Source organism: Maniola jurtina, chromosome 19 (genome assembly GCF_905333055.1).
Source record: "Maniola jurtina chromosome 19, ilManJurt1.1, whole genome shotgun sequence".
Classification (NCBI taxonomy): Eukaryota; Metazoa; Arthropoda; class Insecta; order Lepidoptera; family Nymphalidae; genus Maniola; species Maniola jurtina.
Genome location: NC_060047.1, coordinates 3,010,603 through 3,027,250, shown reverse-complemented (window position 1 = coordinate 3,027,250; position 16,648 = coordinate 3,010,603). Strand labels below are relative to the sequence as shown.

The following is a 16,648-nucleotide window of genomic DNA, read 5'->3' as shown; positions in this document are numbered from 1 at the left end:
GCTTAGATAGCAGTTAATTTATTCAATACAGTAAAATTCGCTGGTAGGATAGTATCTTGTAATATAAAATAAGGCTAAGAAATGAATATAAAACATGGTTTTCTTTATTTCTTTAATAATAAACACAAAGACATTATGCAAAATTATTATGTTACGTTACTTAACAATGAACACAAACACATATGCAAAATTATTATGTTACCTTACTATTATCACTCGTTTAAAAAGCTTATAACTTTAAAATATTCTTATCTTACAATACAAAACATAAAATACAGGAATTCAGTTTAAAAACGGTTTTCTTTATTCTTTTAACTTTTTTTTATTATTATTTTATTATGTTATATTATTATGCAAAATTATTGTTTAGTACTTAGGTATATTTCTCCAAATAAATTATGGCCTTCGCCCTTCCAACTTCCAAGTTAGCCTGCTTGTATCAGACTGCATCACCACTTACCGCCAGGTCAGATTACAGGGAAGGGCTAACTTGAAATTTGTTTCTCGAGTGAGTGAGAAATCAATACATTGATGTTTGTAAGTGTACGATAGAGACAAAACATATGCGATATAAATGCTTAAAATACATGCAAAAAATCTGTTTAAAAAATAAATAGTTAAAATAAATCAGTCCCTATTTGCAATAAAACTACAATATTAAATTAATGGATCTAAATATAGTGCTATCCATTTTCGCAGGACTATGAAAGGCAAGGAAGGAACCACAAGCATAGTTCTCTTGTATATCATGGTATAGTCCGCAAAGTAACGTCTGCTTCTATTGATCATTATGAAACGGATAGCAATATATTTAGGCTAGGCTGGTTCACTAACTCAGTGTCTAACACGGATTGATAGCCATCAAACTCATTTGACATTTATTTTTAATCCATTAAAGGTTTTCTTTTAATAAATAATTTTAATATTACTCAATAAGGCAGCAAAGTAGAAATGCACCAATGTCAAATAAGCTCGGTGACTATCATGCAGTGTTAGACACTGGGTTAGTGAATCACCCCACTGTTACTTTATTTTAGAGATTGTATACAACAGAATATGTTACTTTATGTGTACAACAGAATAATTATTATTATTAGTCATATCATTTTCAGCAGTTTTAAAAACTGCCTTTCCACCTTTAAAGCTTCTCTGGATATTATGAAATAACAGTCTCTCGTTGCGTAGTATACAAGCTGGCGGCAAAGACTATGTCCCGTTTGATGGCGGTAGACGCTTCCATCATCTTGGCCTGCAGCTTCGGGTCGCCGATGGCTACTGCCGCGTCTTTCACGTCTACTAGAAGCTGTGGAATTAACAGAAACCGTGAAGTATAGCTGAAGAAGCGAAGCGAATTATACAGGGTGTAACCAGAACTCTAGCAAAAGTTCTCTATATAGTACAAATGAAACATCTGACTGATACTAAACGAACGTTGCGTAATTAGGCCACTGGAAGTCAATGCCGCGTCGTAGGTGGGGTATTGAGTAATGACCCGAGTTTTGCACGCTATACATTGCGGGTTTGAAAAATACTAAACCACTAAAACCACTAACTACAAACTACAACTAAAACTAGCATTGAATCATGTTTAGTTAGTAGGTATAATATCTGATCATATTAGAAAATATCAACCGCCGAGTTTCTAGCTGGTTCTTCTCGGTAGGAACCGCATTCGGAACCAGTGGCAAATTATTTTGACGATTCAAAACCACTTGTCAAAGTTTATTTGAATAATAATAATATATTATTCTATTCTATCTCGCTCACTATGGGTAAATGAGAGAGCAAGAAATTGCAGTTATTGGATATTAGGGTTCCGTACGGGTAGAGTGAAAATCAGAACGTTTGAGTAGCGTCTTGCACATAAGAGTTTGCCTGTATTTCGAGTTCTTAGTTCTTACCTCATGTAGCTGTTGAATGCACCTCACAATGATGCCCTCTTGCACGTCAGTCAAGTCGACTATCTCAGCGAAGGGCTTCTCCAGAGCCCACTCGTATACCACCCTCACTAGACCGAAGTTCAACCTCTCTGGCTGACCCTCGAACTGACCCACCTGAATAAAAAACAATAAATAAACTTTAATTTTTAACCACTAAGGTGGGATGGGGTAGATACAAAAGGGCTTAATATACCAATGTCCATACATACGCATTGGATGTATTAATATGCGTGAGAAAATCATAGAGTAGCCGAAGGTACTTTAAATGGCTTGTAATATGGGTGAATTGCTTATTCCTTTATCCTGCGTCAGTGTTTTATACTATACTAGAGGATACTCGCAGCTTCGCCCGCGTGGATTTTGGTTTTTTACAATCCCGTAGGAACTCTTTGATTTTCCGGGGTAAAAAGTAGCCTATGTTTTTCCCCGGGATGTGTGCAAGTTTGTACCTTTCATTAAAATCGGTTCAGCAGTTAGGCCGTGAACTTAGCAGACAGACAGACAGACAGAAAGAGACAGACACACTTTCGAATTTATAATCTTAGTATCTATAGTATGGATTTTGTCACCTCTAACCCGTATGAACTCACCAAATATTTAGCTTCGATGGCCGCCAGTTCCTCATCGATGTGCTCAATAGCCTTCACTCCTTCCGCCAACTTATCTGTCAACACTTGTTCCGACCTAGTCTTCGCTTGGAACACAAAACAGCTCAACAAAGCGGCAATTTCCGCCGGACTCTTATCCGTAAACACATTCCGAAACACCAGCTCTGATATTATCAGCTCATTAGTTCCCATACAGCACGCGACTCGGCCTTTCAAAATAACGCTGTCGTGTTCATCTATGTAGTTAAGCTCTCGTAAAACTAGTAATCTCCTTTGGTAATCGGGGTACAAAGCGAGGTTTTCGAATGAAAGTAAGCGTTTGTACTTATCGCGTTTTCTCTCAGCTTGTTTTCGCTCGTAAACGATCGCGAATTCGCTTTTGAAGTTTGCGATGTCGGTGGCTTTCTTTTGGGCGTCTAGTTCGTTCTGAAAAACGTTTTGAAATTATAATTTTTTTTTAGTTTGAAAATCTTAACACGTTACGCTAACTCTACAGTTGCGTGCGAATCGTAGCGCGAAAGTCCATGAATATGAACAATCATTCACGCTGCTGTTTCGCGCCATACACGGGGTTTCGCACTGCGATTCGCACGCAACTGAAGAGCGGATCTTAAACAAGAAATTTCAAAATTCTTCTTCGTCACTTGATATTTTGACAAAAAATAGAACATCAGTCAATATCAACCTTAACTATGTAGTACAATTAATATTTTCGTGACTCTCAAATAATATTAATGCATGTAAATTTTGTAAGTGCAATATTAAAACTCGTCATTTAAAATCAAAGACGCTATAAAATTTGTAATTTACAGTTCATTTGGCGGAATACATTTACTTACCTTCAACTTGTTCATTTTATCGAGCGAGTGTAAAATCTCCCCGGTAGATATAGCGAGGGACTGTGTAAGGCTGACCCGGTCGAGGGTGGTCGCACCAGTTCTGACCGCGTGAGAAATTCGCGACAACTCCTGAACTGCGCTTGCGCAAGTTGACCCCACCGGAGCATCTTTGAACCTGGATCAATAGATTTCACTAGCTTTTAACCGCGACTTCATGCGTGTCGATCAAAGTTTAAAAAGTATAGAAGACTTCTTCGTTTTGATTCAATTGCCTTATTTTGAAACTGGATTCGTTTTAATTGGCTAAGTTTATTGTACACAATTTCTGAACTTAAATGAAAGGTCTAAATGTGTTGCTATTTCTTTCATATTGCTCGTGCGGAAAAAGATAGCACTAGATTTAGACCTGTCAATTTAGTTTAGTTCAGAGGTTGCGTCAAACGGAATTAGGCAGTGTAATATGCCTTCTAAGATGAAATAGAAAATAAATAAAAATTGTACTACAGAATCAAAGCATATTTCCAGGTTAGAATCTAACCTGGAAATATGCTTGTACATCTTGTGTATTATTGTGACATCTAACCGTTATAATATGACGGAAAGTCATTTCTATTCTTAGTTTTAACGCATTGTGCGTCATATCGAGCGAATAATGTAAGTTTAGATGCACCAAAGAACCCAAGAAACGGAGCGTACCTACGCTATTTTTACGTAACGTATATGGATTCCGTTGATGCGTAACATCAAGGATACCTATAGGATATTCCTTACTTTAAGGATATAGCACATTTAATAAATATTGCTATAGGAAGTCCCGTTTTCTGTATCTGTATTACCTTGGCATTTGTCTCTTCTCCCAGTCTTGTATGATGATGCTGTGGTCTATCTTAAGATTCATTTTAGTTAGCGCCACCACGTTCTTCGGTGCGATGCACAAGATCGTGTGATCCATTGTACTTTCCTCGGTACCTAGAAGTTAATATAGTATAGCACACTCTCCGTCACGTAATCCCATACAAATGACAGAACCAAAAATCTCAGTGGGCGTTAACCAATTTGAGTCACCAACCAATCACAAACATGTTTTCAAAAACATTCAAAATTCGATTCGAAATTATTTTCAAAAAACATTCGCGCAAACATAGTTTCGTTTGTGATTGGTTGTTGACTCAAACTGGTTAACGCCCACTGCGATTTATGGCTCTGTCATTCTGTCTGTGTCAATAGTCTGTGGCTATTCTAACTTCTTTCCATGGATTGAGTAGGTGCAGTAAAGGCAACAAGGTAAGTAAATCTTTTAAAATGGGCCAATTTATTTTGAAAATTTTCTGTTCATTATACTTATTGTGAAACATAATTTGTTTTGGCTTTGAAAGATGCATATCTATAGCGTTCTACCTATATTGTCGTAAGTCGCCGAGAAGCTCAGCATTCTGTACCAGTTGTCGTCTACATCGAAGTTGTATCGTGCCGTGTCTTTTTCCGCCGTGTTCAGTACTAAGACTTTGTATGGCGTCAGACGGGGACCTACGATTATTAAGACATTTATAACATACAAATACAAATCAAGCACCTGTTTTAAAATTTAAATTATATAGACATTAAAAAAATTACCGTTTCCACTTAAGTAAACACCCAATTGATTGATATAAGGACCCGCAGACAGTATAAGAACCTTTCCTGGCACAAACTCCTTCACAACCTTGGGCTGGTTTAATAGAATCGGCATTATTTCATTCAAAACTTCGATATAAGCCACCGCAGTATCGTAGAATGTGGCTAGGGGTGTCAAATGTGACGATAAAGGCGTACTACATTTTTCGGAATACTCTTTTTCGGCAATTTCTAACTGTTTTCGGTAGTTGTCTGCTTGGCATACTTGGTGAAACTCTCGGAACGAACGCTGCATCATTCCTTCTACTGATACTGTGGCAACCCTGAAAACAACCTATAGTTTGTTATCGTTTTATAGACTAACGCCAGTTTGGCATCCCAAGTAGTATAAAACACGATAATGGTACACAATTTGTGATCGCAGTCTTATAGATATAAAAGATAAATGTATTTTTGGCTACGGACAAATGAATCTTTTGCACTGACAAATAACGTTTAAATTTTATTGCAGTAAAATGAAAAGAGTTTAAGTTCAAATAAGACATTGCAAGATAATTATATGATTCCATAAATTGCCCATGAAAATTTAATTTAATACAAAAATAGAGTGCTTTTTTGTTGAATTATCATTGCAATTCAAAATTAAAAAAATTCTAAATATTTTTATTCAATTAAACTTTTACAATTGCTTTTGAATCGTCAAAATAATCTACCACTGGTTCGGTACCAATACTGTCGTTAGAGGCAATCCACTGGAGGAAAATGTCTTCGTCATACAGCTTCATCATTCAAATCTGCTCTTTTTGAAATCAAAACTTCATAGTTTAATGAATTAATAAAGGTCTTACCGTAACAAGCTCAGTATCATAGCGTATGTAAGCCTGAACTGCGAGGACAATTTGTGCGGAGTACCCAACATCATGCCCTTTAGCGTCATTTGGTCAGGCACTCCCTCCTTGCATAGGATAATGACTGTGCCCGTGTCATCAAGACCTAAGGATATAACAGGCTGGATGATAACAAAGCTGTTAATTTGTGTTCGAATGAAAAAATGGAACCCTTATTATAAGATCACTTGTGTGTTTGTCTGTTGTCACAGCCAATTTGCTCCGAAAGGATTAAGTTGAAATTTGGTACACATATGAATTTCTGTGATTGGACACGGACGTAAAACGTAAATAAATGAATTTTGAATGTGGGAGTCATCAATTAGTTACACGGATGGGCCTTTAAAAATCCCGTGGGAACTCTTTGATTTTCCGGTATAAAAAGGCGCCTATATCCGTTCCCGGAATATAAGCTAACTCTGTACTGATTTTCGTCAGAATCGGTTGAACTGTTGGGCCGTGAGTAGCTAGCAGACGGACAGATACACTTTCGTATTCATAATATTAGGATGGGCAGATGTAAATTGACTATACCTCGCCTGCCAGCGCGGCCCGCCATCTGTATGTACTCAGCCGGCGCCAAGCTGCGGGACTGTACGCCGTCGAATTTTGTTATATCATCGAATACCACGGTACGGGCCGGCATGTTTACGCCCATTGCGAAAGTTTCCGTCGCGAATAGAAGTTTTACCTGTTCACAATGTTAGCTATGATCAAAGTAGCTGAATCTAACTTTGAAGAAGAAATACATGGTCTGTCTGTAAACCCGGGTCTTGGCAAGAAAACTTTAGATCTAGAAAACTAAACCACGCAGTTATGTTTCACACTAAAAATACCTGAGTTTAACCGCCTAGTATGCAACTGGACTTACGTTACGATTATCGCTAAACTTTGACTATCAATAAATAAATAGTTTATCCGAGTTTGTTAACTTTAGACCTTTTTACCTTTAACCTTAATCATAAAGATGAATAAGGTTAAAGGTAGAGATATGAATAAAGACTTGTGAATGATTCTTATTGGTGGGGAAAGTTTTACGGTAACCGGAATGTAACCTTAACTGCTTGTTATTCAAGAGGGAAAGAGACCAGTTTATGTAGAATTGTAAATCTGTCTCGTTTTAACTCTATCTTAAGTCTAATCAAAGATCAAAAGCGCTCTATAATTTCAGCTTAAAGCAAAAAGAAGGAAAAATGAGTTGTTTTTTTTTTTAGAATTTTCTTTATTCTGGATTAAATTTTAATGTAAACTTACATGACCAGTTTGGAACAACATTTCGACGATTTCTTTAAGCAGAGGCAAAATACCGCTGTGGTGAACGCCGATGCCATTCTCCAATACACGTTGCAGTCGAATTACCTGCCAAAGTTATTTCAAATATTGTATAGAAGCAGGTCTTACTTTGCGGAACTCCATGATATACAAGGAACCAAAAGCTTAATTTACTTGTATACAATTATTTAAATTTTTTTACCAACCTTTAATTTGTGGTTACACACAGAAACATCAAAAAGTATAATTTCTGATACGATAGAACGGAACCCGTGAGCGAGTCCAACTCACACTGACTTTTTTTAGGGTTTTAGGTAGGTACCGTACCTACCTAAAACCCTAAGAAAAAACGGAACCCTTATAGGATCACTTTGTTGTCTGTGTGTCTGTCTGTCCATCGTGTCTGTCAAGAAACCTATAGGGTACTTCCCGTTGTCCTAGAATCATGAAATTTGTCAAGTAGGTAGGACTTATAGCAAAAATACAGGAATAAATCTGAAAACCACGAATTTGTAGTTACATCATTAAAAAAAAATGTGTTTCAATTTTCAAAGTAAGATAACTATACCAAGTGGGGTATCATATGAAAGGGCTTTACCTGTACATTCTAAAATAGATTTTTATTTATTTTAATGCATAATAGTTCTTGATTTATCGTACAAAATGTTGGAAAAAATACCCGAATACGGAACCCTCAGTGTGCGAGTCTGACTAGCACTTGGCCGGTTTTTTGAGTTGACTGGCAGTCAAGGACAGGAAATACACTTACTTGAGGCAACCGTCTATCCGGTTCTTTTAAACGCTGTAGACATTTGGAGAAGAAGTTTCGTATGTGACTCTTCTCTTTTGCCGTCGTCAAGTCTACCGACAGCAAGCTCTCGGCGTTTTGGTCACATCTTTGAAACGAAACACAACATTAGTAATATAATATATTAACAACATAATAATACACAGGTTGCAATAGTTTGGTTTAGCAACAATCACATTACGCTCACTTGTTTTAAGAGGGCTCTCTCCGTCACTCGTTTCATACAATCGTAGTTCCAATTTCATTTGAATATTAAGCAACCAAAGTCCATGAAATTTTGCAGACATATTCTAGAAACTAATATCTATGTCTGTGGTTTTCCAGATTTCTGTTAAAATATTCGGTTTCAAAGTTACGCGGTCTTAAAAATTTTCATACAAATCTTTGAGCCCCTGTAATTTTAAAACTACATATTTTTAGAAAAATCTAAAACACCACAGACACAGATATTAGTTTCTAGAATATGTCTGCAAAATTTCATGGACTTTAGTTGCTTAATATTCAAATGAAATTGGAACTACGATTGTATGAAACGAGTGACGGAGAGAGCCCTGTTAAAGCTTCCGTATCTTGAGAGTAAAAAGAAACCCCTAAGATCACTTCGTTGTCTCTCTGTCAAGACCCATCAAGGAAATCAAAACCTATAAGGTTATTAGGGGTAAGGGGTTTTCCAAAGTTGCGCTTCCCGGTGCGAGGTCGCCATTCTAGCACCTTCTTCGCTAGCATCTTGGGATCTCAACATCTATGGTTTTTCGAATTATGTGCCCTGTCCATTGCCAACGAATCGAATTGCTGTCGTAATCGAATAACAAAGAGCAGATCCAGTGCTGAAGTTTTAGAACGAAGTTTTAAAATACATAAGTGAGAATTAGAGAACACATAATAGGGTAGCGAGCGCGAGATTTTTAGTTATTTTGGTCTATAGGCCTTGAAAAATGGAATGGGATCCTAAAACAGGCGTATCCTTAGGCTGACACGCGCAGTTACCCTTACTAAAGCAAGAAACCCTTACTTGCGCTGGTTATACTATGTGTATGTGTGAGTATTTGTGTGTGGGTGTGTATGTGTGTAATTGTGTGGTGCGTGTGTTTCTTAGCTGCGCTATTTAAAAATAAAATGAAACTCACCTATTACGAGACAAAGTAAAGGCTACCACAGGCAACTTGTCACTAGACCTAAGGTGGTCAATAAAGGCAACCCACATAGTTTGCTCCGCCTTCGGGTTCCCGAACTGTTTGCCACCTGTACAACAATCAAGAAACTCATGTTACACAGATGAACAAAATCACCTGTTATTTAAGGAGTTCCGTTTTCCCTGCTAGCTATAATATTGAAACCTTCAACAGAAAAATGAGTAGGCATCTTCAAGGCAGGCGCGCTCTACCTTAGGCTGTATCATCATTTGGCGTGATTGCAATCAAGCGCAATTCTACATAGTTAAAAAAATCTCTATTTCCAAAGATCTAATGTACCTCAAATCTGCAAGGAATGGGACCAATTTTTTTAGAAAGTATGAAGTAATAGTCGGCCGCACTTAGTCACATAACCTGTGCGGCGGCGCGAGTCGCCGGCGGCTCACGATCCACTTCGATATCTTAAGAGACAGAGAGAGATATACGAGATAGAAAGAGAAACGTTTGTAAAACTTATGTTGCAGTGTTGTGCGAGCTGAATTGCACTTTATTGCGTCGTAACAAGAGTCGCTATTTATGTTAACGTCTTTGCGGTGTGAGATTTCACTAATGCAAGTTACTACCAAGTATTCTGTGGTAATACCTCGTAATAAAATACACGTCTAATTAAGGAAATGAATTCAAACTGTGTAGAATTTAAATCAAATCAATAGTACCTTTAGGTCCAAAACTCTTCTTGTACTCATTCTCTCTGGCTTTCTTAGCGGCCACTGCTTCATTGTATCCGCGCAATTGGAAGTTACCTTCTTGGTCGACTACTAGGAATCTTTCGTGCTTAGACTTGCCACCGGAACCTAAAAATATTACATGGATGATGACTACAAGTCAAATCAGTGACTTCTTATCAAACGCTCGCTTAGTATGGGAGCTTGTATGAAATTCAGATGTGACGTCATATACTACAACGTGTTATTTCTCAAATATAAAGTTCATGCAATAACCGTTGTAGTCGCAAACAGGCGATTTGACATAGTTTAAGCTAAGTACTTTTTTAGTTAAATCGATAATTTAAACTGGTCAACAAACTTAAAACTAAAGCGGACGTGGATTTTACGAATTTTGGAATACTATTTAATAATTCCTAAGGAAAATGGCTGAATGAGAAAAATGGAGACGGCTGTAGATCATCTCAGAAAATAAAATCCTCGTGTGTGGAAAAAGTGTGTAGATTAATGGTTTGTCCTTCAATCACGCCGCAATATCTTAAATCGACTCTAAAAATTCCTGACATACCTGTGTATAGATAGTGGCAAAGCGGCACAGGTCGTTTAGGTGTAGACACCACGTACACTTTTCGTTTCTTGGTACGGCCCACCCAGTCTGCAAACTGTAGCGTGTTGGGTACGGTTGCACTTAACATCACTATGCTGACGTGAGCTGGCAGCAAGATTAATACTTCCTCCCATACGTAACCACGCTAAAATAGTATAAAGAAAAGTAAAATACTTATTTACCAATGTCCAACAAATAATTTGTTGTCCGTTTTTTCTCAAACTAGGGCGCGCTTGGAATCGTCGTAGCTTTAGTTTTAAGTTAGCATACAGGATGGTTAATTATGCTGAAACAGGAGGCTAGCTGGAAAAAAGCTTGTAAGCGAAGTCAAATACTTTGAATTAAAATTCTACTTGTTGTATGGAGTTAGTAAAATGACTTGCATTGGGAATTTTCTGTCAGATTTTTCAATCTTTAGATATCCTGAGGGATAACTTTGGCAGAATGCTTATAATAAAACTGACCAAACGTCTAAATTCTCCAGTTAAAGATTTTGTCAATTGAAAAAAAAATTAAGGTTCCCTTACCTCAGCATTATTAATATAATGGACCTCATCGAAGATAACAAATTCTAGATCCCTGGTTACGTCAGAGCCACAATACAACATAGAGCGTAGGATCTCCGTTGTCATGACAAGGCAAGAGGCAGTGGCGTTTATTTGAAGATCGCCAGTCAGTAGGCCAACCTCGCCAAAAGTTTTGTTGAAATCATTGTACTTCTGATTTGACAGAGCCTTTATTGGTGATGTGTAGATTGCCCTTAAATGTACAAATTTTAGTCTCAGCAAATTAAAAACATCACTCTAGTATTATAAAGGCGAATGTGTGTGTGTATGTATGTTTGTTACTCTTTCACGCAAAAACTAGTGGACGAATTTGACCGAAATTTGGAATGGAGATAGATTGTACCCTGGATTAACACACAGGCTACTTTCTTCCCGGAAAATCCCAAGAGTTCTCATGGGATTTTCAAAAAGCTTAATCCACGCAGATGATCATCGGCTGACGACGGGCATCAGCTATTTCAACAAAGATATAATATTTAGCTTTAGTTTTAAGTAACGTAATTAATTATCACCACTTTATCGTACAAGTTTAACACTGTCGACCCTCAAAAGGAGTACAATTGTACCTACTTTGAATAAATGATTTTGACTTTGACTTTATTCGATATTTAAAATTAGACACAATATATTTACAAATATTCTTTCTGAAATTTACTTGTCTCTACCTAATACGATTATATATTATTATAGGTACAGCCCGCTGACAGACAGGTAGAGAAACAAACGGACGGACAGAGGAGATTTAGTAATTAGGGTCCCGCAGGCACCCTCCGGCTACGGAACCCCAACAACGATAACCTCATGGTTAGTGTGCTTATACCTGGTGCAATTTCTTCTTGACATTCCAATAGCATATTCAGCCACCACAGTCTTGCCCGCCGATGTGTGCGCCGCGACAAAAACGTGATGGCCTTCCTCTAACTTCAATATAGCCTGTGAAAGTAATTAATTCATCACACTAATATTATAAAGGCGAAAATTTGTGTGTATGTATGTGTGTATGTTTGTTACACTTTCACGCAAAAACGACTGGACGGATTTGGCTGAAATTTAGAACGGAGATTCCCTGGATTAACACATAAACTACTTTTATCTCGGTAAATAAAGAGTTCCTACGGGATTTTTAAAAAACCTATACCCACGCAAACGAAGTCGCGGGCATCAGCTAGTATAATATAATGTGCTAAAGGTATAGCGCATGCTGAGTAGGCTACTACACATATAATAAAATTGTAGAAAAATACTACTATACATATAATAAAATTGTAGAAAAGTGGTGTCTGTCCAATGGAAATATATAAAAAAAAAGTAGCAGGGGTTGTTATTATATCGATGCCGAACCCGAAATTGTAATTAATTTTTTTTTTGTCTGTTTGTCTGTGTGTTTGTGCACGCTAATCTCAGAAACGGCTTATTCGATTTAGATACGGTTTTCACTAATATATTGTAGTAAGCTTCACTTAGGATTTAGTGTTTATTTCATGTCAATCGGTTCATAAATAAAAAAGTTATGTCAATTTAAAGAATCACGGCGCCTCGCGCCTGAGCGTCCGTGGCTATATAAAGCGCGAAAAGTCACTATTCCACGCGAACGAAGTCGCGGGCACAGCTGGTATTATCATCTATATAATGTTGTAGTAATTAAAACCGAATAAGAATCTGGTTTGTAAGGTGCATAACTGAGTAGACTCCTACGGTAGTGAAGCGGTGCGGAAGGGGTGTGATGACGTAACGCGAGAGCTCAGTGATTGGTCAACTTGTGACAACTTTCACCCTCCCGCACCCCTCCACTACCGCAGGAGTCTACTCAGTTATGCACCTTACAAACCAGATTCTTATTCGGTTTTAATTCCTACAACATTATGATTACTTGTATCACACAAAAGCAGTGATAGTTTAGTCTTTAGTGGTTAAGACGTTAGTCTCCTATTTTTCACCAGGATGCAGGCACACTAAAGCTTGTAAACAATATCTTTTGTTAATGAAGATTTATTTATTTATTTGGAGGGTCGGAGATTCCACCCTGGCACTCACCTCTAACTTTTGGAGTTATTTACGTTTGGATCAATTAAATATTACTTGTTTAATGGTGAAGGAGGAAAACATCATGAGGAAACCTGCGTGTCTGAGAGTTCTCCATAATGTTCTCAAGGGTGTGTGGAGTCTGCCAATTCACACTTGGTCTGCGTGGTGGGCTATGGGCAAACACTTCTCATTCCAAGAGGAGACCCGTGCTCAGTAGTGAGCCAGCAATGGAATAATGATGATTCTCACAATTTCCTTTGTCCCAATTAGTACCTGTTTCTGGAAAATATCCAATTCGAAAGGATATGTATGCGCCATATCTTTTATTTTCTCTCTGAAGTCTGGTACAGGTAGAGAAACATCTATCATTTCCGCCCACTCCGTAGAAGTGATTCCCATTTTGGCAGCAGAGTTGGTAATGTTTAGAACTGGTATCTCGGGAAGTTCCACAGGAGGATGTATGACTGTGCTTTCTAGGAAGTTATCTTCGGCTGGGTCTTGTTCTATTTCGATGTGCACTTTCTTTGGTTTGGGCTTTTTAGTTTCTTCTTGTTCATTATCATCTTGCCAAAGACCTGAATATAGGGTTTTGTTTTGAAATCAAATCTTTTTAACAACAAATTTAAAAAAAAAAAAACAGAAAAATCCAACTATGGTTGGACTGAACCATTGGTGTGTGTTAGACTTGCACTTGACTGAGTTTTAACAAAAGGGACTGAGATGACTTGCATCCCAGAGATTGACATATGCTACTTTTTATCCCAGCTAATCAAAGAGTTCCCACATGATATTTAAAAAACTTAGATCCACAGGAAAAAGTTGCTGGCACATTGACTATATTACTATAATTTACCTGCTAAATGTGTATGGCTTTCCACAACTTCTTCCAAGTTTATATCAATTTGTTCAACCTCTTCACTTTGTTCTTGAGGTGCATCTTTGTTCACTTCACTGAGCAATGTCATGCCATCATTAGCAAAAACAACACTTTCTTTTGCACCCGGCGCAGTTGTTAAAATTTCTGAAATAATGTATTATTGTGTATTATTTTATCACAATTGAATTTTAGGCGGCACAAGATTGTGGTGTGTGGAATTCTCTAGACTAAAAGTTAGAGTCTAGAGACTTCCACATGCCACAAAGAAAGAGATCTAAAGGATGTCTATCTGTTGTTGATGATGATGACATCAATTTTCTGATTTACCAAACTCATTATATTACTTGAAGAAAATAAGTATGTGGTGTAAAATGTAAAATTATTATTTTATATAATAACTTTTACATTTTTGCTTGGTGTAAATATGTCAGGTATACAAAATAGATTCTGATTGAATGAAAAAATAATAATTATTATGCTATTAAAAATAAGGTAATTAGATTTTTATACTTAGCTTATATATACAAAGTTAATGAGTGTATTTTACTGGAACAAATAACAATATGGTTTGTTTTTAAACACCAAATAATATAGTCATACCTTCTCCAAGGAACTTTCCAGGTTCATCATCCTCCAAATCTATCAATGTCTCCCCAATTTTAGCCGCTTCGTCCAGCATTTGCTGCAACTCCTCCTCAAAGCCAGCCGGTAAGAAGGGATTCTGCATGGTGCTCCCCCGGGTGGCCTGGCTGGGAGGGAGTGGCGCTCGGGACATTGAGAGACTATCCTCGTCATCTTCGACTGGTATACTTACCTCTTCTAAGCCTATAATTTCACCCGTAAGAGGGTCTCGGACAACCTGTTATAGAATGTACACATAGGATGTGGTATAGTAGTAGTACTTTGTACAAATGGATGAAAATTCTTTATAGCACAACAAAAAACTTGAAATAGTAGTAACTCTAGTAAGAATAGAATGTAAGAGAAAAATGTTTAATAAAATAATAGGTAGCAAACAAAGGTAGGTCTTCTAGGTAATTTTGGATAGAGAAAATAAATTGAAAATTATTACAAAAAATATACAAGTACCTATCTAATACTTAGTTGGCAGCTTAGAAGAAGGATCTTTTGACCACTCTAACCTATTAGAAAGAATAACGATCTGTACTTACTTCTAAAGTAGTATCAAGCCCTAAATCATCATCGTCGATTTTAAACAAAGAATCGATATCAGTAGTTCTATGCCAGTGTGTCTGTGATCTCTCCCATTTATGGATGGCCAGTCTTTCAGGTTTCAGCAAATAATTTTTCACTCTTTCGCTTAAATCTTCGAAAATAGGCGGCGACTGAAACATATTGAAGCAAGTATTAGATCCTATGTTTTTATCCATTATAAAGGTCTTAAAATTACTTTGTATACCTTAAGGTCTGAAAAAACTTCATCTTCAAGCTCTAGCGACATTTTACGGGAGTGATTTCATGGATTATTTTATGATTTCTTTGTAAAATTTGAGGTTATTATGCAATGTTTATGTTTTTTGGTAAATTGACGTACCTATCAACTTTGAAGTTTAGTTAGGGACAACCGCTAGGACAACGGATTTTTTTTTTCTCTCTCTTCTGGCTTTACAAAGATTAGCCAATGTCAAGTTTGTTGTTATTTGTAACAAGTTAGGTAGTTAAAATATACAAGTATGGACCCCGTCTGTGCCGGCACTCGCCGACATACGCACAACACCCTTTTAGAGCGCTTTTTAGTCAGTTTTAACAAAAAAAAAACACTCCAAAAAGGCAGAGCACGCCCGCCAGCTAACACCAACACAGACGAAGTCCGGACAACGGATTACAAATCGATTTTGTTTTCATGGTATCATTACCACGACAGACAACTCTAAATAAACTCTCTAAAAGGTGTGTCAGTATTATAGGATTAATAAACAGTTTTCTTTACTGTTTCAAAAACAATTTAATTTAATTTTTATGGTGATTTGTAGTATCGATTTTGTTCGCGATTGTACAAAACGATTGACGAATTTGTCATTGGTTTTGGTTGTGTCAATCTCTAGTTGACAGCTGTATTTACACAATGTTGGGCCCAGTTAAGTTACATAGCACTGGAATATTTATGTACATAATTAAAGATGTCTTTATAAATGCACTATTTAGGATTATTTTTTTCTGTACAAAAAAAAAAAAAAAAACTAATTTCATATCTTTTTATTCAGTCAGTGAAATTAGATCATAGTTTAAAAACGTTCCTATTATTTCCATAATACTATGAATTATTCATAGTTATTTATTTTGGAACATCTCTTAAAAATTATAGATAAAATTCAAAGATTTTAATTTGGAGGATGGAGGGATTTTGATGACTTCCCTGGCGCCATAGTGAGAGCTGTGGGTGGGCCTGTGGGTCGGCATGGGGGGAAATAGTTTTTAAATTGTCTCTGGTCTAGTTTGGTGGGAGGCTTCGGCCGTGGGTACTCACCCCCCTACCGGCAAAACCGTGCTGCCAAGCGTTTTCCGGTACGATGCCGTATAGAAACCGATATGGGGGTGGGGTTAAAAATTACTATACCCTTTCCAAGTTAGCCAAACCAAAAAATAAAACAAACTCGAATTCAAAAGTTCGTATGTTCGAATCTCACGTATAAGATCATAGAATAAACGATTTTACGTGTGTAATTATTTTATTTACTCTAGCGTGCTCTAGCTAACGGAAGCATCACTTTGTTACGCGGAAAAGG

At 37.1% G+C, this 16,648-nt stretch overlaps 1 protein-coding gene across 1 annotated transcript; it reads right to left on the bottom strand.

Annotated features, from left to right (window-relative positions):
* Positions 1–98: 98 nt before the first annotated feature.
* On the bottom strand, positions 99–15,478 carry LOC123875009 (helicase SKI2W). The gene is made up of 21 exons (XM_045920628.1): positions 15,322–15,478; positions 15,074–15,247; positions 14,502–14,760; positions 13,878–14,045; positions 13,298–13,599; positions 11,820–11,932; positions 10,961–11,192; positions 10,395–10,578; positions 9,818–9,955; positions 9,096–9,210; positions 7,930–8,056; positions 7,143–7,247; positions 6,423–6,579; positions 5,850–5,994; positions 5,002–5,324; positions 4,786–4,914; positions 4,224–4,356; positions 3,388–3,562; positions 2,531–2,974; positions 1,902–2,054; positions 99–1,303 (listed from the first exon to the last, which is right to left on the bottom strand). The coding sequence occupies exons 1-21, from the start codon at positions 15,361–15,363 to the stop codon at positions 1,157–1,159; spliced, it is 3,765 nt and encodes a 1,254-aa protein (XP_045776584.1). The 5' UTR covers positions 15,364–15,478; the 3' UTR covers positions 99–1,156.
* Positions 15,479–16,648: the final 1,170 nt, after the last annotated feature.